Source organism: Pan troglodytes, chromosome X, assembly GCF_028858775.2.
Source record: "Pan troglodytes isolate AG18354 chromosome X, NHGRI_mPanTro3-v2.0_pri, whole genome shotgun sequence".
In the NCBI taxonomy this organism is placed as follows: domain Eukaryota; kingdom Metazoa; phylum Chordata; class Mammalia; order Primates; family Hominidae; genus Pan; species Pan troglodytes.
Window position 1 is genome coordinate 115,871,219 of NC_072421.2, and position 24,012 is coordinate 115,895,230.

General features: G+C 38.1%; 1 protein-coding gene across 4 annotated transcripts in view; it reads left to right on the plus strand.

Moving 5' to 3' along the window:
- Positions 1 to 24,012, plus strand: part of WDR44 (WD repeat domain 44) — a 103,860-nt gene that overhangs the window by 25,519 nt on the left and 54,329 nt on the right. For 3 of the 4 annotated variants that reach the window (XR_010154628.1, XM_016943651.3, XM_016943654.3), the window contains exons 2-6: positions 6,889 to 6,922; positions 15,838 to 15,912; positions 21,053 to 21,692; positions 22,471 to 22,601; positions 23,666 to 23,761. Coding sequence is in view for 3 of the 4 variants with exons in the window: in XM_016943651.3 (XP_016799140.1) it covers positions 6,889 to 6,922; positions 15,838 to 15,912; positions 21,053 to 21,692; positions 22,471 to 22,601; positions 23,666 to 23,761 (976 nt within the window). In the remaining variant the exon portion in view is untranslated. The remainder of the gene's footprint in view (positions 1 to 6,888; positions 6,923 to 15,837; positions 15,913 to 21,052; positions 21,693 to 22,470; positions 22,602 to 23,665; positions 23,762 to 24,012) is intronic. The other variant, XM_016943653.3, reaches the window with a different exon arrangement.

Below are 24,012 nucleotides of genomic sequence, written 5' to 3' on the forward strand. Positions count from 1 at the left end.
TTAATATGTTGGAAGTTTGAGTTTTGTTTTGTTTCTGCTGTTAGGTGAGCAAGGAAGCCTAGCTCTTGAAATTTGTATTTTTGTTCAACTTTGTAAGAAGCATATTTATTATTTAAATAAATATTTATTGATCAGATAGTAAATGCATCAGAAATATTTGATTTAAAGGTGCCCTATGATGAAAGCTTTGGAAAGAAAAAATGAACTTTTGAAGCTCTCATTTTGGTTTGTCGGGTTTTCTTTAAAAACATACCACCAATACTCAAATATGTCTACATGTAACTTCAGAGTTTTCTGAAAAATTTTCCGTGTGTGTGGTTTAATAAAGTTATTTTATGTAGACATTTGAACTTTTTCTGCAAAAAATTACCTTAATATGTAAAAAGGATAAATCCAATTTACCCCATTTAGTATCTATAGAATATTTTGAAGAAATATTTTTCTATTTTTCTTCTTTTATTTCTTTTTTTTTTTTTAGCTCCTGCTATCACTGGAGAAAAAAATATTTTTCTAGTTAACTAGATGTAGCAAAGTATTATTGGACATTTCTGGGTATGTACGTGTATGTCTGATTATATCCGTGTTTTATATAATATATTTCAAATTTAAGGGAAATTAGAGGATATAATATTTAGATCATTAATCATGGTACAAATTATGTCTCCACTCTCAAACTAATGAAGGGTCTTAAGACAAAATTCCCTAAAATTATAGGAACTCTAAAATCCCTTGCTTAAGATATTTCTGCTAGTTAGTGGGAGAGCTAAGAGTAGAACTTAATTTTCTTGACATCTAGTTCCCCATTTCTCCCTCCCATCCCCAAACTTGAACATGAATAGTTGTTTTCTTTAGGCACATAAACACTGAAATAGTCTACTGTTACTATCTCTACTTTGACATTAGAGACTTATTTACAGAGAATTGTTGAGTTGTCTAAGGATACTGAAGATTAATAACACCTCACTTATCTGTTGGCCACCTCTGTGGTAATGACAGTTCTCAAGATACCCCTGAAAACAAGAAATAAGCATTTTAAAAGCCTCTGAACAGTTCAATAAAAAAAAGTGCCACAAAGTTCAAAATAAGATTATGTACGTAAAGTCTCATGGGGAGACCCTTAGGATCCCTAGATTCTCCCTTCACCATACAATTTCATCTTAAGGAAATCTGGTTTCCCAGCTCAATGCAGATTAGAAGCACAAGTGAGAAGGATGGTGGGAAGAAAGCTTTTAAATGCAGGCGCATGGCTGACTGTAATAAGCCACCGCTTATAGGCTGGGTGCGGTGGCTCACACCTGTAATCCCAGCACTTTGAGAGGCTGAGGAGGGTGGATCGTCTGAGGTCAGGAGGTCGAGACCAGCCTGGCCAATGTGGTGAAACCCCATCTCTACTAAAAATACAAAAATAAGCCGGGCTTGGGGGTGGGCACCTGTAATCCCAGCTACTTGGGAGGCTGAGGCAGTAGAATAGCTTGAACCTGGGAGGCGGGGGTTGCAGTGAGCCAAGATCATGCCACTGCACTCCAGCCTGGCCAACAAGAGCAAAACTCCGTCTCAAAAAACAAAACAACAACAACAACAACAACAAAAAGAAGTGACCACTTAAAGTGAGGAAGGAAATATAAAACTATAAAACACAGACATTCCAGGCATAGTAACTTAGGGTCCTTGAAGGCAAATAAATCTGCACTTTAGGGTCCCTAAAGTGTATTAAAATATAATGTAGTATTTGAGCGTGATAATTAAGAAGGAAAATTGTATATCCTTTGTTTAAGAAGATATTTTCAGGGAAAGAGTACTGAAACTGCAAGGTTTAACCTACTCATGTACTTATTTACAAGCTGCTTTTGAGATTTTTAAATTCAAAAATAGTTAAAATATTATCAAAAATTTGGCACTCAAAAGCTTCATCTCTCTGGAAATTTTACATGTGGAACGTTTCATTATTTCATTCCCTAGCAGTCCAAGGCAATTAGGTGTTAGTTGTAGTTGTTAAAGGCAGGTCAGGATTCAGAGCCTTTGACTTAATCAGTTTAGTCCAATTCAAGAAGCAGTGTTAATTGCCTTTACTTTGGTGCTCATACACAGCACCAGTTACAGTGTTTTCATAATTATCTTCTTTTAAGTCCTTACCCAGAGAGGAGGCAGTATTGCGAAGTGGTTGAGAGAATGGGCTCTGGAGTCAGGCTGCCTAGGGTCAAATTCTGGCCCTACTGTTTACTAGCTGTACAATGTAAATGACCTAATCTGACTCAAGCCAGTTTTTTGTTCTGTAAAATAGAGCAAGTAATATAACCACCTAATAGGAGGGCTGTGAGGACCAAAGAAGCTAAAACATGTCAAGTGTTATAGTTTTTGGCAAATGCTTAATAAATGATGGCCATTGTTTTATTTTATTTTATTTTATTTTATTTTATTTTATTTTTTCATTATACTTTAAGTTCTGGGATACAAGTGCAGAATGTGCAGGTTTGTTACGTAGATATACATGTGTCACGGTGGTTTGCTGCACCCATCAATCCATCATCTACATTAGGTATTTCTCCTAATGCTATCCCTCCCCTAGCCCCCCACCCCCTGACAGGCCCTGGTGTGTGATGTTCCCCTCCCTGTGCCCATATGTTCTCATTGTTCAGCTCCCACTTATGAGTGAGAATATGCGGTGCTTTGTTATTTTTACAAGGCCCCTATTAGGAAAGTTTTGTGTGATAATACTAAATAATGTTTTTTATTGCTTCTTAGGGTGAAATGAATTGTTTTTTTTTCATCTTGGCACATGATACAAATCATTTTAGCCAACTTTGCAAGTTATAAATATGCCTTCACTTTTTACTAGGCATTAATGTTCTAAAAATGGATTTAGAAATTTGTCACAAAGGAATTCTGCTCTTACAGATTACCCTGTTAAAGACAGTTTTAGGCTTAATAGACTTGAAATTGTAGTAGTTTGAAATGTTCCTACCTACCAAGACCTTAACAACTTTGTAACATTTAAAATATACCTCAAACATGAGTGTCTTTTGTTACTAGTTTTTTATTTAGTGATGTCACCCAGTTGCAAGCAGGATCCCATTTTAATCACCAGCTCAATATGATATAGCTTTTTCATGTTCCCTGTCGTTAAATGTGCTGGAACTTGACAGGCTATAGGGGACCTTTGCTGTATTCCAGAAATTGGTCTCAGGCTCCCCACTACTGACAGACTGCCAAAGTGCCTTTGAGAAACTTGGAGCATTTCAGAGCTGCTGAAGAGACTACACTATCATGTGTGTCCCATGTACTCACTCACTTCATCCTCATAGAAGTTCTGTGAAATAGATGGTTTTACCCCCTTTTGCAGAGGATGAGATCGAGGCTTGGAGAAATGATTTGATCACACATAGGATAAATAGTAGAAACAATATTGAAGCAAGGTTCATCTGCTCAAAAGCCTATATTTTACTGTCTCCTTGTCTCTCAAAAGAAAATAATAAATTACTCTGTATAGTTTGTACACAGTTATATGTAAAGCCCCACCAGAACCAATCTAGAATATTTCCATATATTTCCATGTGTGTCAGTAATTAGCCAATAACTTTGATCCTATGAATCAACAGCCAGAGAGTACTGTTTTTGAAACTAGTGGCACACAAGAAATAAATATGGCTTCCTGGTTTTTTTGTTTGTTTGTTTGTTTTGTTTTTTGACAGCTAAAAAACCTGTTCAGATATCTCAAGGTGTGAGGGTTGCTGGAAAGGCCAAGTTTCTTCCCTTCTTTACCTCATATGGGGCTTAATTTTAAAATATCTTACCCTTCTTGCCTTTATGCCTTTGTTGCAGGTGATTGGCATCCTGAATTTTGTACCACATGGAAATTTGTGCCCCTTAAAGGTTTTTCAGGCTAGGTGCAGTAGCTCACCCCTGTAATCCCAGCACTTTGGGAGGCTGAGGTGGGAGGATCGCTTGAAGCTAGGAGTTCAAGACCAGCCTGGGCAGTAAAGTGAGACCCCATCTCAAAAAAAAAAAAAAAAACAGGTTTTTCATTTTTGCTTTTTAATATTTGTTGTTGTTTTGATTGTACTTGTATTATTTAAGATATCAATTTGTGTGGAATCTTCTTTCTTTTTTTGAGTATGGATTAGCCTCAGTCCTAACTAATCAACTCTAGATAAACAGGATTTTGATACATTGCAGTGTAAGTTTGTCAGGGGACCAAAATAATTAGCAATATATGTTTTCATTTCTGGAAATTGTCCTTTGTTAACACATATTTATATTGACCAGACATTGTAATTAAATGGGTACTATTTTATGACAACTACTTTTTTTGTTTTCTAAACAAATTTAACTCCCTCCCCCAAACTAGAATTTTATCTAATTTATCTTTGTATCTCTAGTCTTGGTACATAGTAGGTAATTCATAAATGTCAGCTTTGGGTGTCTGGTTTTATTTTTTGTTTTGAGACAAGGTCTCGCTCTGTCACCCAGGTTAGAGTGCAGTAGCCCAATCATGGCTCATGGCTCCTGGGCTCAAGTGATCCTCCTACATCAGCCTCCCAAGTAGCTAAGACTGCAGGTGTGCAACCCCATGCCTGGCTGGTTTATTTTTATTTTGTAGAGATGGGGTGTCACTATATTGCCTAGGCTGGTCTCAAACTCCTGAGATCAAGCAATCCTCCCGCCTTGGCCTCCCAAAGTGCTGGGATTACAGGTATGAGCCACTGCACCCAGCCCATAAATGTTTGTTGAGTAAAGGGATGATTTTCTGTTACTCAAAAGTAATTTTTTTAACAAATTAAGTTTTTATTAGAGGTCAAGGATTCCTCTACCAAAGGAATCATTACCCAGTTTGGCATATAAAAACATGTTAGTAGGACTCATTTCTTCTCTTGGTTGTGCTCCAAAATACGACTTTGAGGAAAAGTCACTTAATCTCTTGGAATCTCAGTTTCTTGATCTGTAAAAAGAGGCTGTGTGATTAGATCATCTTGAAGGTGCCTTTCAATTCAAATTTGCATCATGTAATCATTGGATTTTACCAAAAAAAAAATTAGAAATGGCATATTAATTATTTAAAACTTTCCTATTGCATAACCCCAAGGTATAACTAAGTAGCCTTATGCTTTGAAGCAGATATCAGACTGTTCCTATTCAAAAAAAAAATGTGGGGGAAGGGGTGAAATGGTGAAAAGTTACTTTTAAAAATTATTACATCCAGGCTGGGTGCGGTGGCTCCCTCCTGTAATCTCAGCACTTTGGGAAGATGAGGCGGGTGGATTGCTTGAGCCCAGGAGTTCGAGACCACCTTTAGCAATATGGCAAACCCCGTCTCTATACAAAAGTACAGAAATCAGCTGAGCATGGTGGCACGTGCCTGTAGTCCCAGTACTTGGGAGGCTGAGGTGGGAGGATTGCTTGAGCCCAAGAGGTTGAGGCTGCAGTGAGCCATGATGGTGTCACTGCACTCAAGCCTGAGTAACGGAGTGAGACCCTATCTCAAAAAAATATGTATTACATCCAGAGTAGTCTGTTTAAGAACAGAGTCTTGCTCCAGTAGAAAAATGAGCTGAGAGTGGTACACAGTGGTTCGTTCCTGTAATCTCAGTACTTTGAGAGACTGAAATGGGAGGATTGCTTGAGCCCAAGAGTTCAAGACCAGCCTGGGCAACATAGTGAGACCCTGTCTCTACAAAAAAAATACAAAATATTAGCTGGGTGTGGTGGCGCATGCCTGTAGTCCCAGCTACTCAGAAGACTGAGACTGGAGGATCGCTTGAGACCAGGAGGTCGAGGCTGCAGTGAGCCAAGATCACACCACTGCACTCCAGCCTGGGCAACAGCAAGACTCTGTCTTTAAAAAAAAAAAAGAAAAAGTAAAAGCTGAGAGCAAAAATGGGTGTCTCTCTTCAAAATCGATATAAATGTCTAATACATATGAAAATTTTCATCCACACTGGAAATCAAAGTACAAATTAAAACACCAATGAGATATACTTTTGCCTGTCAACTTGGTAAAAAAAAGTTTAAACACTTATTTTTGGTGAGGGTATTAAGAAACAGGCATTCACAGAGCAGTAGGAGTGTAAACAGGTACAAGTTGGCAGTTTGAAAGTAGTGTTATGTCATATACAACTATATATGTACATATGAAGATAAAAGATACTCAGATCTCTAGGTGATAAGATTATATATGAATCACTTTAATTTTCTTCTCTTTTTTTTTTTTTTTTTTTTAAGAGATGGGATCTTGCTGTCTCCCCCAAGCTGGAGTGCAGTGGCACAATCATGGCTTACTGCATCCTTGAATTCCTGGGCTAAAGCAATCCTCGTGCCTCAGCCTCCCAGGTAGCTGGGTCTACAGGCAATAGCCACCACACCTGGATAATTTTTAAATTATTTGTAGAGACAGGGTCTCACTCCATTGACCAGACTGGTCTTCTCCACTTTTTTTTTCTTTTTCTTTTTGAGATGGAGTCTCGCTCTGTCACCAGGGCTGGGGTGCAGTGGCATGATCTCGGCTCACTGAAACCTCCGCCTCCCGGTTCAAGTGATTCTCCTGCCTCAGCCTCCCAAGTAGCTGGGATTATAGGCACGCACCACCACGCCCTGCTAATTTTTGTATTTTCTGTGGAGGTGGGGTTTCGCCATATTCAGGCTGATCTTGAACTCCTGACCTCAGGTGATCCGCCTGCCTCAGCCTCCCAAAGTGCTGGGATTACAGGCGTGAGCCACTGCGCCCAGCCTCTCTTCCACTTTTTGTTTTCCACATTTTCTACGTGCACACAAGACTTTTCAGTCACAAAATATATACACATTTTTTAAATGTGGACTTGTCTGTAGTAAGTGTATAGAAGTATTTGTCTTCTCATCTCCTCTATTCAACACCTCCTTACTTTTATTTCTGAACAGGTCTCCAGGAAAAGTTGGGCTTTCAACATTCAAGGTAAGTTGTGCTTTCTGAAAGTTATGTTTTTAGAAATTGTATACTTTTTATTCGTGTTTTTGTGTAATTCTTCATTTTCTTGCTTTTGCTTTTTTTTACTCACTTTTTGCTCAGTAATGTAGTCATTATGTCCTACTTGGTATACATAGGTACTCTAGAAATACCTAACTAAATGTTATGCTGTAAAGAAGGAACTGTAAGTATTTTTTAGATTTCTACTGATTTTTATTTGTTTATAATATCTAGAATAAAAGAACGTGTGTGTGTGTGTGTGTGTGTGTGTGTGTGTGTTGAAAAAGTGGTACTTGACCAGGCATGGTGGCTCACACCTGTAATCTCAACACATTGGGGGGCTGAGGTGGGCAGATCAGTTGAGGTCAGGAGTTTGACACCAGCCTGGCCAACATGGTGAAACCCCGTCTCTACTAAAAAAAACACACACAAAAATTATCCAGGTGTGGTGGCACAGACCTGTATTCCCAGCTACTTGGGAGACTGAGGCAGGAGAATTGCTTGAACCCAGGAAATGGAGGCTGCAGTGAACTGAGATCGTGCCACTGCACTCCAGCCTGGGTGACAGAGCGAGACTCCACCTCAAAAAAAAAAGCAAAAAATTAATACTTGCATGACAAAAATGTACAGTAACTGAAACACATGTATACTTCTTGTGGGCCCATGTACCATCACTATATATAAAAATCAATCCCAGCTTATATTCAGGCAGAGGAGTTTGGTATTGAGATATTATGCCACTGAGAGCCATTTTAAGTATAAGATATCACCAAACGGAACTATTTATATCAGATAGAGTATATATTGTATATGTATATTTATATGTATGTGTAATCTCAAACATGCTATATTTTTTTCAGTTCCAGTATACCGACCTTCTGTTTATATACATTGGATACCAGTCTCTTTGATAAATTATGATATGTTTATATGAAATATTCTACAGTAGTAGAAATGAATGAATTAGTTATATACAATGACATGGATGAATTTCAGCACTAGAGTGTTGAGTTGGGGGTAACTACTCATAGAAAAACATATACAGTAACATTTCATTTATATTAAGTTCAAAAGCATGCCAAACTAAAGAATATATTGTTTAGAGAATAGATTGTTTAGAGATACAAGCATGGTAAAACTGTGAAGAATTACCAGGGAATGAGAAATACAAAATTTAGGATATCGGTCATTCTCTGAGGGGGAGAGATTGTAATGGAAATGGAGAAGGACACACAAGAGACTTGAAAACTGATAATAATGTTCTTTTTCTTAAATTGAGTGCTTAAGAAAAGTTATATCATAACTCTTACGCTAAATAAAAATTATTTTGTATTTACTTAATATTTAATAAAAACAGTCTTTAAAAGTAATAACGTGTAGGGTTGAAATTTACTCAGGACAGAAGGTATATGGTTGAAAATGTAGCTTTCCTTCCACTTCTCATCCCCCACCTCTCAAACTTCATATCCAGAGGCGATTACTGTTTATGCTTATAGGTCTTAAAAGCCATTTAGCGCTAAGATATTTTTATATTATAACAAATAGATTTGGAGAATTTACTTTACCCCAGTAATTATAGATTGTCCTTAACTTGAGTGAAATTAGATAACAAGTATACATATTTAGTAAATAAATATGAAGTTGGATATTGTTCATTTTTTTAACTTTTTATTTTGAAATAATTATAGATTCACAGGAAGCTTTAAAGATAATGCAGAAAGGTCCTGTATATTCTTCACCATTTCCCCAGTGGTTATATCTTAATTATAGTACAATTTTAAAATGAGGAATTTAACGTTGGTGCAATGCGAGTGTATAGTTCTGCGCCAATTTATCATGTGTATATTTGTATAACCACCACAATGAAGATGCAGAACTATTTCATCATCACAAAGATCTCCGTTGTGCTACCCCTTTATAATCACACCCACCACCTTCCCCATATCATCCCTAAATCTGTTTTCCATCTCTATAATTTTGTCACTTAAGGAATGTTCTATAAATGGAATTATATACTATGTGACCTTATGGGATTGGTTGAAAGGGTCACGATCCATCCAAGTTGTTGTCTGTATCAATGGTTTGTTTCTTTTTATTGCCGAGTAGTATTCTATGATAAACATGTACTGAGGCTATTGAGTGCATATTATGAATAACAGTATATCTATTGATATTGTAATATAAAGGAAGGCTTGATATAGTTCTGATTGTTGGTGATTTTACAGTCTGATGGAAGAGACATGTATACAAAAGGGCAATTTATGAGGTCTCGATGTTTGTAAAATAGAATAGACGTGTTAACTGCCACAAGGGGTTTGGAGGAACGAGAGGAAGATAGAATTGGCGTGAGAGCACTGTTACCTGAAATAGCAGAGAAAAGTTTCAGGGAGGAAATAGAACTTTTGCTGAGCTTTGAAAATTGGGAGAGGTTTGCATAGGTAGATAGAGAAAAATTGGGAAAGCATTGTAGTTAGGAAATAGTAGGGACTAATAAATATGCAAAAGCATGGGATTTGCTAGAAGCATTGAAAAACTGTGACCAGTGTAAAAGTTTCAGTGCTAGAGTACTGGAAAATAAATTGAGGCCAGATTGTGATGAGCCTTGAATGTCAGGTTACCTAATTTTATCATAATACTATGTATACATGCATTGAAACATCACATTGTACCCTGTAAATATGTATCATATTATGTGTCAATTAAAAATTAAATTATAATTTAGAAAAGAGATGGGGTGCAGTGGCTCACGCTTGTAATCCCAGCACTTTGGGAGGCTGAGACGGGCAGATCACCTGAGGTCAGGAGTTAGAGACCAGCCTGGCCAACATGGTGAAACTCCATCTTTACTGAAAATACAAAAATTAGCCAGGCGTGGTGGCACATGCCTGTAATCCCAGCTACTTGGGAGGCTGAGGCAGGAGAATCACTTGAATCTGAGAGGCTGAGGTTGCAGTGAGTCAAGATTGTGCCACTGTACTCCACCCTGGACGATAGAGTGAGACTCTGTCTCAAGTTAAAAAAAAATTTAGAAAAGAACTCTGATCTTTAAAATTTTGAAGCAGGATATTTTTGGGTTTCTTTTCCTTGCTTTTCTTTTCTTTTGTTCTTTCTTCTTCTTCTTTTTTTTTTTTTTTTGATGGAGTCTCACTCTGTCACCCAGGCTGGAGTGCAGTGATGCAATCTTGGCTCACTGCAACCTCCGCCTCCTGGGTTCAAGCAATTTTCCTGCCTCAGCCTCCCAAGTAGCTAGGATTATAGGCGCCTGCCACCACACCCAGCTAATTTTTGTATTTTTAGTAGAGATGGGGTTTCACCATGTTGGCCACACTGGTCTCAAATGACCTCAAGTGATCTGCCCACCTCAACATCCCAAAGTGCTGGGATTATAGGCATGAGCCACTGGGCCCGACCAGGATATTTTTGTTTTTTGAAGGTCTCACTCTGTCACCCAGGCAAGAATGCAATGGCACAATCACAGCTCACTATAACCTCGAACTCCTGGTCTCAAGGACTCCTCCCACCTGAGACTCCCAAGTAGCTAGGACTACAGACTCAAACCCCACACCCAGCTATTTTATTTTATTTTTATTTTTTAGAGATAGGGTCTTGCTAGGTTGTCCAGACTGGTCTGAAACTCCTGGCCTCAAGCTATCCTCCTCCCTTGGCCTCCCAAAGCATTGGGATTACATGAATGAGTCACTGTGCCAGGCCTAAAGTGGGACATTTAAAAAGTCAACTTTTATATGTCTTACAGCTGTGCTGCCAAGGTGGTTTTTCTGTTTGTTTGTTTGTTTGTTTTTGCTCGGGAATTAAGAAAACTGGTGGAAGGGTGGAAGAAAGTTTGGAGGAAAAAGACTTAGGTGCAAAGAAAGCTGTCAAGAGGCAGTTAAAATGTCAAGACATGAGACTCCAACAAAGGGAACAGCATTGAAAGGAGTGGATGTATGGATATGACAGCGATTTAAGAGTTGTTTACTTTTTAAAACAATTTTCTCAGCAAAAAAAGAGTGGAAGTCACATTTATAAGTTTTTCTCCTTTTTTTAAAAATTTCACTTTAGTAGCTTCCCTTCCCTTACTACTAAAAATTACCAGTTACCTGAATTTTTCTATAATTAATGTTTTTAGCTTAATGTTCTTTAGTAGGTAATAATGAAGATTTCTGTGAGTGTAGATCACTTTCATACAAATACTTTGTGGGGTGTACTTATTAAAATTAAAAAGCTGAACTCTTATAACCAAATACTGCAGGGGGGTTATAGACAGCTCTGTAATATCCAACACAGGTGGAGGTAACTGTTATATGAATTGCTGAAAATTGAATAAGCTACCATACCTTTTAAGGAAGCAAATTTTTGATACCGTGATAGATAGGAGTTAGAGAAATTGCCTAATAGTAGGGAAGCTGGGATTTAGTAAGTACTGCATTTTAATAATGGGTCAGCACATCACCAGAAGTAGGTAATGGACTGTCTCAAGTATAGCTAAGTTGGCATTGGTTGTCTGTGGACACATGCTTGGCTTCCATTCCTTTGTCCCAAAAGCCTGATCAAGGTGTTAGAAGGACCTGGATCTTATACATCACTGAGAGAGAATCATAATTGACTATATATCCTAAGTCTGATTTTATTAAGAAGTCTTCTCTGGAGATCAGGCCCTCTGGTAGGTGCCATATCACTCCTTTAAACTTGTGACTTAAAACAGCAGAGTACCTTAGGAGTTACTATCTTTTAAAAGTTCAGACTCCAAGAGAGTTTTGTTAAAGCCAAATAAAATAGAAGTCTGATCACTGCTTGGCAGTTTTGGCTAGTGTAGGAATGTTAATCTTTTATAAGTAAATAATTGAAACAAATTAGGCCGAGTGCAGTGACACATAGGCCGAGTGCAGTGACACATAGGCCAAGTGCAGTGACTCACGCCTGTTATCCCAACACTTTGGGATACTAAGGTGGGAGGATGGCTGCATTCCAGCCTGGGCAACTGCGAGACCCTGCTTCTAAAAATCAGTTAATCAAATTGAGGTCCAAAGATTATTAATGTGTAATTTTATGTAGCTTAATTTAGGGAAAATATCCACAGAATTATGCTGTACAATGCTTCTGATTTTCCTACTGATAAACAGTTATTAGAAAATAATTGGATAAAAATAATTAGTAGGACAGTTGAAGGTGTTTCTCTAATATGCATTAACTGTTATTTATTTATTTTTTCTTTTTTCCTGCGGACCCCGTTCTGCTGAGAGCATCAACTATTCTTAATGGTGATCAGCTTCCAAGTATTCTTTTTTTTTTTTTTTTTTTTTTTTTTTGGAGACAGAGTCTCGCTCTGTCCCAGGCTGGACCAAGTATTCTCTTAATGGTGATCAGCTTCCAAGTATTCTCTCTCCACCTTGTCAGGGTTATCTTATCAATTGGTCTTGGTTAGATTTTTATTTCTTTTTTTTAATTTCTTTTTTTTTTTTTTTTTTTTTTTGAGACAGGGTCTTGCTTTCTTTCCCAGGCTGGAATGCAGTGGCATTATCATAGCTCACTGCAGCCTCAGGCTCCTAGGCTCAAGTAGTCCTCCCACAACAACCTCCAGAGTAGCTGGGACTGCAGGCACATACCACCATGCTTGGCTAATTATTATTTTTTTTAGAGGCGAGGTCTCACTGTGTTGCCCAGGCTGGTCTCAAACTCCGGGTTTCAGCCTGTGCCCGGCCTTCTTTCGTATAAAACCAGGATCCAATTAAAGCCTATGTAAACTTAAGATGTATGTATTAACTGAAGAAAAAACAGAGCATGCATCATTCAACATTCATTCAGCAAATGATTATTTAGTGCTGGACACTGTTTTAGGTACTGAACAAACTGTAGATAGAACAAACAAGGTCCATCTCTCATGGAGCTTACATTCTAGTGGGACAGGGAAGAGACAAAAAATAAGCAAGTAAATAAGGTCATTTCGAACGATAAGTGCAATGAAGTAAAATAGGATAATGTTTTCCCAGCACCATTTATTGAGTAGGGAAGCCTTTCCCCATTCTTTGTTTTCATCAGGTTTGTCGAAGATCAGATAGTTGTAGGTGTGCGGTCTTATTTCTGTATTCTCTATTCTGTTCTATTGGTCTGTGTGTCTCTTTTTGTACCAGTACCATGCTGTTTGGTAACTGTAGCACTGTAGCATAGTTTGAAGTTGGGTAGCATGATGCCTCCAGCTTTGTTCTTTTTGCTTAGGATTTGCCTTGGCTATTCAGGCTCTTTTTTGGTTCCCTATGAATTTTAAAATAAAATTTTCTAGTTCTGTGAAGAATCTCAGTGGTAGTTTAATAGTAATGGCATTAAGTCTATAAATTGCCTTGGGCAGTGTGGCCATTTTAACGATATTGATTCTTCCTATCCATGAGCTTGGAATGTTTTTCCATTTGTTTGTGTCATCTCTGGTTTCTTTGAGCAGTGGTTTGTAGTTCTCCTTTCACCTCCCTAGTTAGCTGTATTCCTAGGTATTTTCTTTTCGTGGCAATTGCAAATGATGGGAGTTTATTCCTGATTTGGCTCTCTGCTTGGCTGTTATTAGTGTATAATAATGCTAGTGATTTTTGCACATTTATTTTGTATCCTGAGACTTTGTTGAAGTTGTTTATCAGCTTAAGAATCTTTTGGGCTGAGACTATGGGTTATCTAGATATAAGATCATGTTGTCTGCAAACAGGGATAGTTTGACATCCTCTCCTCAATCCCATTACTGGGTATATACCCAAAGGAATATAAATCATTCTATTATAAAGACACATGCACACACATGTTCATTGCAGCACTATTCACAATAGCAAAGACATGGAATCAACCTAAATGCCCATCAATGATAGACTGGATAAAGAAAATGTGGTACATATACACCATGGAATACTATGCAGCCATAAAAAAGAACGAGATCATGTCCTTTGCAGGGCCATGGATGGAGCTGGAGGCCATTATCCTTAGCAAATTAATGCAGGAACAGAAAACCAAATACTGCATGTTCTCACTTATAGGTGGGAGCTAAATGATGTGGACACATGAACCCATAGAGGGGAATAACACATGTTGGGGCCTATCAGAGGGTGAAGGGTGGGAGGAGGGAGAGGATCAGGAAAAATGACTAATGTGTACTAGGCTTAATACCTGGGTGATGAAATAATCTGTACAACAAAACCCCATGACACAAGTTTACCTATGTAACAAATCTGCACATGTACCCCTGAACTTAAAGTTAAAAAAAAAAGAAAAATAGGATAATGTGATAGAAAGTTAAGGAGTCAGCTAAGGCTATTTTGAGATGGTCAGGGAAGTATTTTCTGATAAAATAGCACTTGAGCTATGACCCTAATGGCAAGGAATCATCCTATTGGCCAGAATGTAATTGTCGGGGAGTGATATGAGAGGGAGATGAGGAGTGTAGAAGATATCAAAAATGTAGGCAGAGGCTATGTCATGTTTAGGCCTTCATGGGCCTTGGTACTGTTTGGATTTTATCTGATACTTAAGAGTCCATGAAACATTTTTTTTTTTCTAGAAGAATCTGTGTAAGATTGGTAGTATTCTCCAAATTCTGGGGGAGGAATTCAGTGCTCGAAGATATTGCAAGTCCTACAGAAATTTCACTGGCACGTTAAATCTTTAACATTTTAATAATCTCTGGAGTAATTTCATTATTGAGCCTATTGTGATCATATCCTGATACTTGTATAAGTGCCACCTAAATAATTAATGTGCCTTGAGTCCTTTATCTGTCTAAAATGGTTATAATGACCTTCCTCTAACAAACTCTGTGATGTGCACAAAGAATTATGGTTTTTTTTCCTCAGTATCAAGAGTAGCATTCAAATTGCTGTGCTTCTATAAATAGACAACTTAAGATTGAGAAGAGTATTGTATTGAGATTTGCAAATATATGATTGTCTTATTTTACCCTAATTTTTTCCAGCAGAAATGCAGTATCCATTTCTAACCTCCCAAATATATATATATATGTACGTATGTGTATATAAATGTATACGTAGATATATATGTATTTTTGGTGGGTTTAATTTTTTTCATCTTTTTTCATAGTTTTTTTAGGGGCTTCATTTAACTTCTGGTTAAGTCTTGATTTCTTTTATCTAAAGCATGTAGAATTTTAAGAAAACTATTCCCTGAATGTGGTTTTCTGTGTTATATACTTTTGTATTTGTGCATATTTATGGAGCAATGCTTTGGGGAAAATAACAATTTTTATTCAGCCCCTTGCTTAAATCCTTAATCCTTTTTAGCTATAAAAGTACGTAGAAGTTCTTATCGTCCATTACAGTTTTTTAATGTTAAAAAGTTGAGCAAGTTTTCACATTTAAAGGTAAATATCCTATTGCAGAATAATAGAATATTGCTGATGGGTAACTTTCTTATGCAAATTACATTGTCCCATTTGGCATAAAATTTCTGAGCATCTATCAGTATTCAGAAATCTAAGCCCTTTAGGCCGGGCACAGTGGCTCACACCTATAATCCCAGCACTTTGGGAGGCTGAGGTGGGTAGATCACTTGAGGTCAGGAGTTCAAGACCAGCCTGGCCAACAAGGTGAAACTCTGTCTCTACTAAAATTACAAAAATTAGCCAGGTGTGGTGGCACGCGCCTATAATCCCAGCTACTCGGGAGGCTGAGGCAGGAGAATCACTTGAACCCGGGAAGCAGAGGTTGCAGTGAGCCAAGATTGTGCCACTGCACTCCAGCCTGGGTGACAGAGTAAAACTCTGTCTCAAAAAAAAAAAAAAGAAGAAGAAGAAATCAAAGCCCTTTAAGGGCCTTTGATTTATTAATGCTACATTTTCTCATTTGTACCCCTTTAAAGCATATTTTTAAAGAAAAGATGTCATCATTTGGTCTCTATTTCTTTTCTTTTTCAAACAGGAAACAGAGAACACTGCATACAAAGTTGGAAATGAGTCCCCTGTACAAGAATTGAAACAAGATGTGTCTAAAAAGGTTGGAAAGATACAATGTCAATATTAGTTTATAGCAGACATCATATTTATATGGTATATTTCAAACAGCTTTTATATTCTTTTAGTATAGCGCTCTGTACATGGCTGATGTTCAGCAAATGTTTCATGAATCTGTCACATTTGTGGTTGAAGACATTTCAGTCTTTTTAGAAGTCCTTTTCATATTCTAATTGGTAATTTATCCTTGAGACAATATTTTGTAAAATGCTTTTATTTTTTGTTCTTGTATTTTTATCAGAATAAGCCCTAACTCTTCTTGAGGTTACTACCAGGAGTTATGGGTATTGAAAAGCTCAGTGCAGCAACATTCTGATGTCTTTAGGAATCAGAAGTTATAAGAAGTCCTTACTCTGATAGTACCTGATACCTTTTAAAAAATTGATGCTATGAAGCTTCAAAGGTTGGTTTACTAGAAGAGACTGAGCACAAGATCAGTATTTTGAAAATGGGCAGTTTACAGTATCAGGATAAAACTCAAGGAGAAAGACAGGATGGTGTGTTTTTATTCATTTATACAAGTTTTAAGTGTTTTCTGTGCCCTAGGCAATGTTCTAGCCAGTGGGTTTCCAGAGGCTAACAAAATGACACATTCTCCACCCCAGAGTTTCTCCAGTACTGGCACTCGACATTTTGGGCTAATAGAGGGTAGGGGAAGGCCTGTTGTGTGCATTGTAAGATGTTTTAGCAGTATCCCCAGCTTCTACTTACTAGATGCCAATAGCATCCTCAACTCCCAATTATGACAACCAAATATATCTCCAGATGTCTGGGAAGGGGTATGGAACAAAATAACCCCTAATGGAAAACCACTGTTCTATCCTTATGGAATTTAGAAATTTAATGGACTACATTTTTTTTTTATTTGAGTCAGGGTCTCACTCTGTCGCCCAAGCTAGAGTGCAGTGGCACAATCATGGCTCACTGTAGCCTCCACCTCCTGGACTCAAGTGATCCTCCCACCTCACCCTCCTGAGTAGCTGGGACTACAGGTGTATGCCACCATGCCTGGATAATTTTTGTATATTTTATAGAGACAAGGTTTTGCCATGTTTCCCAGGCTGGTCTTGAAATTCTGAGCTCAGGCAATCCACCCACCCACTTTTTTCTTTAAAGGAAAAATGTTCCCTTTTGGGACGAATGGTGGATTGCATAGCAGTGTACATAACAGGAATTGAACCATTTTTTAAAAAAAATAAGAAATTGCCTATAATTCTATACTGTAACACACAGGTGTCTTGATTTTTCAGCATTTCCTTCTGGTCCTCATCCATTAGCATACATTTTTCTGCCTAATTGTAGTGTAGGTAGAATTTTATATTCTGTCTTTTACTCTTACCATTTTTAGATTTTTCTCATACTTCTATATGAGTTCTGTACCCAGATGCATCAGATTCCATCAAGTAAATGGATTACAATGTTATCTAGCCATTTTTATTGTTGAAACTTAAAATATTCCTGTTTTTTCCACTATAGCTTTTCTTATTTTTTAAAGAATGTTTTTCTTAGGATAAATTACAAATGTATAACTATCTATAGTTAGTGGGGAAAAAAGATGATTTTAAGGAGAGTTTAGAAGTTTAAACAGTAGTGAGAAAACACTGTGGAGCAGAATGAGGTTTAAGATTCTAAATAATCACTTTTTAAGTTCTAGCCTTTTCAGTTGAATTAAGTATGAATCACTAATGATAAAGGCTATGGGGATATACCCTGGACGAGGGCATACTCTGCTCTCGAGTAACTTACATTTTAGTAGAAGAAATTGGATAAACACAAAACTAAATGCAGTAAGTATTCAAATAAACTTAGAAACTATTGTAAGAACACAAAGGGAAGGAGACTTCTTGCTTGGGGGTAGGAATGAAGATGACTTCATGGAGGAGGTAGCACCTGAGCTGGTTCTTAATGAATGCATAAGATTTGGACAGGCTAGGCCGGGCACGGTGGCTGACGCCTATAATCCCAGCACTTTGGGAGGCCGAGGCAGGCGGATCACCTGAGGTCGGGAGTTCGAGACCAGCCTGACCAACATGGAGAAACCCCATCTCTACTAAAAATACAAAAATTAGCTGGGCGTGGTGGCGTGTCCCTGTAGTCCCAGCTACTTGGGAGGCTGAGGCAGGAGAATCGCTTGAACCTGGAGGCAGAGGTTGCAGTGAGCTGAAATTGCGCCACTGCACTCCAGCCTGGCGACAGAGCTAGACTCCCTCTTAAAAAAAAAAAAAAAAAAGGATTTGGCCAGGCTAAGATGGGAGAGGAAAGGCATTACTGAAGGCATGGAGGTGGGGAATGTGCAGAACATTTGAGGATGAGCCTAGAGAGCAAAGTTAGGGCTGGATTATAGGAATGCCTTATGTCATACTAAACTGTCTGCTTTTTATTTATTTATTTATTTATTTTTTGAGACTTGAGTCTCGCTCTGTTGCCCAGGCTAGAGTGCAGTGGTGTGATCTCAGCTCACTGCAACCTCCACCTCCTGGGTTGAAGCAATTCTTCTGCCTCAGCCTCCCGAGTAGCTGGGTTTACACCAACACACCACCACGCCAGGCTAATTTTTTATATTTATTTATTTATTTATTTTGTATTTTTAGTAGAGATGGGGTTTCACCATGTTGGCCAGGCTGGTTTTGAACTCCTGACCTCAGTTGATCCGCCCACCTCAGCCTCCCAAAGTGCTGGGATTACAAGCATAAGTCACCGCGTCCGGTCACAGTGAGCTTTTTGCAGCAAACAATGCTTTAGCATAATCATCTCTATGTGTGTCTTGGTTCTCATTGTTCTCTTAGTCTTTCCGTTTTCACTATTTCCTAAAATCCAGAAAAAAATGACAGGGCTAGGCACCATAAGAAGGTGTCATGAGGCATATCAAGAGGCAAAAAACATGGACCTTTCTCTCCAGGTACTAATTATCTGGTGTAGAGAAAATAAATAGAGCTAGCCTATATACAGCTCTGTATTTGTATTATAGTTCATACTATACTGAACAGTAAGAATAATAATAGAAGTGCAGAGGAGGGAGAGATTATTCTCAGATAAGGGATTGGGGAAGATGCATTTTCAACCTCATTTTGACCCCTCTTGTGGCACAGACATTTCCATTATGTGTAGTGATTATTTCAAACCTTTATACTCACCTCATGCTCACTGTACCCACTCACATCCCCCTCACTTTCAGCCGATAACCTTGTTTCCTACTCCACGTAAATATTAGAGGCTAAAAAGCCTGAATCCATTCCTTTGTATCATCTTTCACTTCCTTTACCTACATATTCATTGTTATTTCTTACCTTTTTTTCATGTCATCCATCACTGAAGATTTAGTATTCTTGTTTTCTGTCCAAAGTAGTGTGGTATAATACAAAGATCACTGGATTTTTAAGTAAGACCTGGATTTCAGTTTTGGCTTTGTAGCTTACTAATTGTGGGACTGGCAAAATTCTTAAAGCCTTTACCTCAGAGTCCTGCTTTTCTAGGAGGGAGGTAATCCAGCTACCTAACCCAAAGGCCTGTATGACAATTAAATGAGAATGTGTATACTAGGTCTTATACACAGTAGGCCTTCTTTCCTTTCTTTTCCAGAACATTGCTCTGTTATCTTCTTTTCCAGTAGTTCCTTCCCTTCAGGTTATAAAAGTGCTGGGTCACTTTATCGAAGTCTTTTTGCATTTATAGCTAAGCTTTTTGAAAACTCAGACCGTGCTAATGTCTCTGTATCTTCACCTCTTATTCGATCTCAAATCCATTGTAATATGACTTCTGTTATCACTGTTATCATTGAGGTTCTCAGTGCTCAGTAACCACCTAATTGACAAATTGGTTGGACTCTGGTTAGTTTTGGTGAAAGCAAGGTAATTTCTAAGGTTAACAATTTGAAGTTTGAGAAAAACTAACATATAGAACATGCTAAGAAATCAGGGATGAATATTACTGAGCAGCAGTAATACCCAGTTCAAGTTAGCATGAAATTGTAGTAAACCAGATTAGGATGGTTCTATGATGCATTCTGTTAACTTTCTGAAGCCAGGGAATTGAGAAAGCAGAAGTTGTTCATGGTTGGACATGGTGGCAGGATAAGTGATCTGGGAGATTTAATATTAGTAATGACAAGACTGGGGAGAAAATATATTCTAAATGTTGGCAGAAGATAATAGAAAGCCTGTTTATATTTTAAGCTACATATAAGAAAGGGGGCCAGGCGCAGTGGCTCATGCCTGTAATCCCAGCACTTTGGGAGGCTGAGGCAGGTGGATCACATGAGGTCGGGAGTTAAAGACCAGCCTGGCCAACATGGTGAAACCTCGTCTCTACTAAAAATACAAAAATTATCCCGGCGTGGGGCACACACCTGTAATCTCAGCTTCTAGGGAGGCTGAGGCAGGAGAATTGCTTGAACCTGGGAGGCGGAGGTTGCAGTGAGCCAAGATCGTGCCACTGCACTCCAGCCTGGGTGACAGAGTGAGACTCCATTTCAAAAAAGAAAAAGAAAGGAAGGGAAAAGACAAGGTGGACTGGGTATTTGAACTCTTTTCATGGTCCTGCCATCAGTCCAAATAGTGGAGTTTAGGTGTAGTCTGTTTAAGAATGTTAATCTCCCTGCATCTGCTGATTTTTGGGTCATAAGCTTGAGTTCAGAGCTAAACAACTTGAATTCTTCTCCTGGGGATTTGGATTATCGTGGTTTGGTTAAGTAGGCTCAAACCATTAGGCTGGTATTACAACAAGTTTGGCATAAATATGTAAATGAATCAGGATATTGAGTCTTAATGTAAGTTTAGGATTGAACTTGATTTTACAGGGTTATTTGATCTTTTGTACCTAAGTATTAACACAAATTTGCTATTATGAGGGTTAAGAGTATAGATGCTGGAATCAAACTCCCTGGGTTTATACCTGCTTCATCACTTACTAGCTTTGTGACCTTGGACAAATCATTTGATTAGTTCCCTAATTTGTAAAATGGTGACAGTAGGAGTAGAATCTCATAAGGTTGTTGTAAAGATTAAAATATGTAAAGTGTTAAGAACATTGCCTGGCACATACTAAGTACTATGTAAATGATTAGCTGTTACTGTGTTCTTATAAATAGCTTCATTTTTAAAAACTACTTTTAACCCTTTCATCAGATTATTGAAAGTATTATTGAGGAGAGTCAGAAAGTACTACAGCTTGAAGATGACTCTTTGGATTCCAAAGGAAAAGAACTCTCTGATCAAGCTACTGCCAGTCCTATTGTGGCTAGAACAGATCTGAGCAATATACCCGGACTGTTAGCCATAGATCAAGTACTACCGGAAGAATCCCAAAAGGCAGAGAGTCAGAATACATTTGAAGAGACTGAATTAGAATTAAAAAAATGCTTTCCTTCTGATGAAACCTGTGAGAAACCAGTAGATGAAACCACGAAGTTAACTCAAACAAGTTCAACTGAGCAGCTTAATGTGCTTGAAACTGAAACAGAAGTATTGAACAAGGAAGCAGTGGAAGTCAAAGGAGGTGGTGATGTTTTAGAGCCTGTGTCCTCAGACTCCTTATCTACTAAAGATTTTGCCGCTGTGGAAGAAGTGGCCCCTGCCAAACCCCCAAGACACCTTACTCCAGAGCCTGATATAGTGGCTAGTACAAAGAAGCCTGTTCCAGCACGCCCACCTCCTCCAACTAATTTCCCACCTCCTAGACCCCCACCTCCATCTCGACCTGCTCCACCACCAAGAAAAAGGAAAAGCGAATTGGAATTTGAGACTCTGAAAACTCCTGATATAGATGGCAAGTATTAATTGAGAAATCACTCTGTTGGTTGGGCACAGTGGCTCACGCCTGTAATCCCAGCACTTTGGGAGGCCAAGGCGGGCGGATCGCTTGAGCTCAGTTCAAGACCAGCCTGGGCAACATGGCGAAACCCCATCTGAACAACAACAACAAAAAAAAATACAAAAATTAGCTGGCCATGGTGGCACGCGCCTGTAGTCCCAGCTACTTGGGAGGCTGAGGCAGGAGAATTGCTTGGGCCTGGGAGGCAGAGACTGCAGTGAGCCAAGGTCGCGCCATTGCACTCCAGCCTGGGTGATCAGAGTGAAATCTTGTCTCAAAAAAAAAAAAAGAGAGAAATAACTCTTTGTGGTGAAATTTTGGAGTTGAAACTGTTTACCTTTCTGCTTTTATTTCACTTTATTAAAAAACTCACTGGCAACCAAGTTATTAAAATTATTTCTTTAGTAATAGACAAAATGTAAAAATGTTTACATTGGTGAAAATTACTTTACTGTAATTGAACACTTCAGCAGACTTCAAACTTTCAATTCTGTTGCCATCTGAGAGAGAGTGGCATGGTGAAAAAAACTTGGGATTTGGAGACCTAAAGTCTGAATTCAAGTCCTGCATCTTTTTTTTGTATGAGCTGTATAGTCTTGAGGAAATTAAATAACTTGTTTGAACCATGGTTTCCCTGTATAGGAAATGAGAGTAATCAAGCCACTTTCCTCACAGGGTTGTTACAAGAATCAAACAAAAAGAGTTGTTATTGTTGTTGTTATTATCATTGCAGTTCCCAAAGAGAATATTACGTCTGATTCTCTCCTAACCGCAAGCATGGCTTCAGAAAGTACGGTTAAGGATTCTCAGCCTTCTCTTGATTTGGCAAGTGCTACCAGTGGAGATAAAATAGTTACTGCCCAGGTTGGTGAATTAGTGTTCTGTTTCATATAGACTTTATCAGCTCCCTGCAACTGGCTGGTTTGTTGATGATTATTCTGTATTCTCCAGGCCAGATTTTTCTTTGTCCTCCAAACCTGACCCCCTTACTTCTCTTGATCAGCTCTGCTACATGCTAACTGGGTGAGCCTAGCAAGCTGTTGAGCATCTGGATCTCAGATGCCCCATCAATAAAATGGAGGAAAAGTCCTTCCTTGAGGGTTTGAAATGAGCTAAAATATGCCAAGTATCTAGCAGGTAATAGGTATTCAAAAAATGACAGATGCTACTATTTGTAATATTATTGGTACTAATAAACACCAACTATAGTCTATGTTTGTCCTGTATTGGTCAGAATTGAAGACTTTTTTTTTTTTATAATTTCCTTTTCCTAATCATAGAAAAACTTTATATGCTAGGAAGCGGGCTACACAAAAGACTTGATAACATTAATTTTACCACAGCCAGATTCTGGGACTCAGAGCTACTTACATGGTAGCTGTGGTGGGCCAGGCTACCACACTAGAATATAGGACACTATAGTCTTGTTATAGCCTTAGAGCAGGGGTCAGTAGTGGCCTGCTTTGGGAGGTTCCCCAAGCTAAGAATGTTCTTTACATTTTTAAAGGTTGTTTAAAATAAGAAGAAGAATATGTGACAGAGACTCTATATGAACAAAAATGCCTTAAATATTTACTGTATGGCTCTTTATAGAGAGAAGTTTTCTGACCTCTACCTTTGAGGTAGCCACATACAGTCCAGATTAATAGCAGTCTTAGTAGAGAAATGCCTTTTGGCCAGGTTCAAATAGAACATTTATTTGTTTTCAAGAATACTAAGACATTATTTCATGAGCAGCAATAGTTTTGGTTCCTAATGTTTTTCAGCATGCTGGGAAAAATGAAGGACTGAAACGTAATGTTCCATTTAGATTTTCAGCAGACTCCATTATCTGAATTATGAAATTCTTTAGAATTATATGTGGTAATAATTGAAAATTTATAGAAATTGATTCAGTCTAATTTCTGTTTATAAAATTATATTTCCAGGAAAATGGAAAAGCACCTGATGGGCAGACTGTAGCAGGTGAAGTGATGGGCCCTCAGAGACCTAGATCCAACTCTGGGAGAGAGCTTACTGATGAGGTAGAAATAGATTTTTTTGTTCTTGTTCTTAAAACATAAAGTACAAAAAACATAATGGGAAGATGAAAACGTTCTGGAGATGGATGGTAATGATGGTTGCATAACAATGTGAATGTACTTAATGACCCAGAACTATACACTTAAAAATGGTTAAAATGGTAAATTTTATGTTATGTGTAGTTTACCACAATTTAATTTTTTTTAAGTTTATTGCTGTTACACACAAAAAAAAATACAGAAGAAAAAATGAA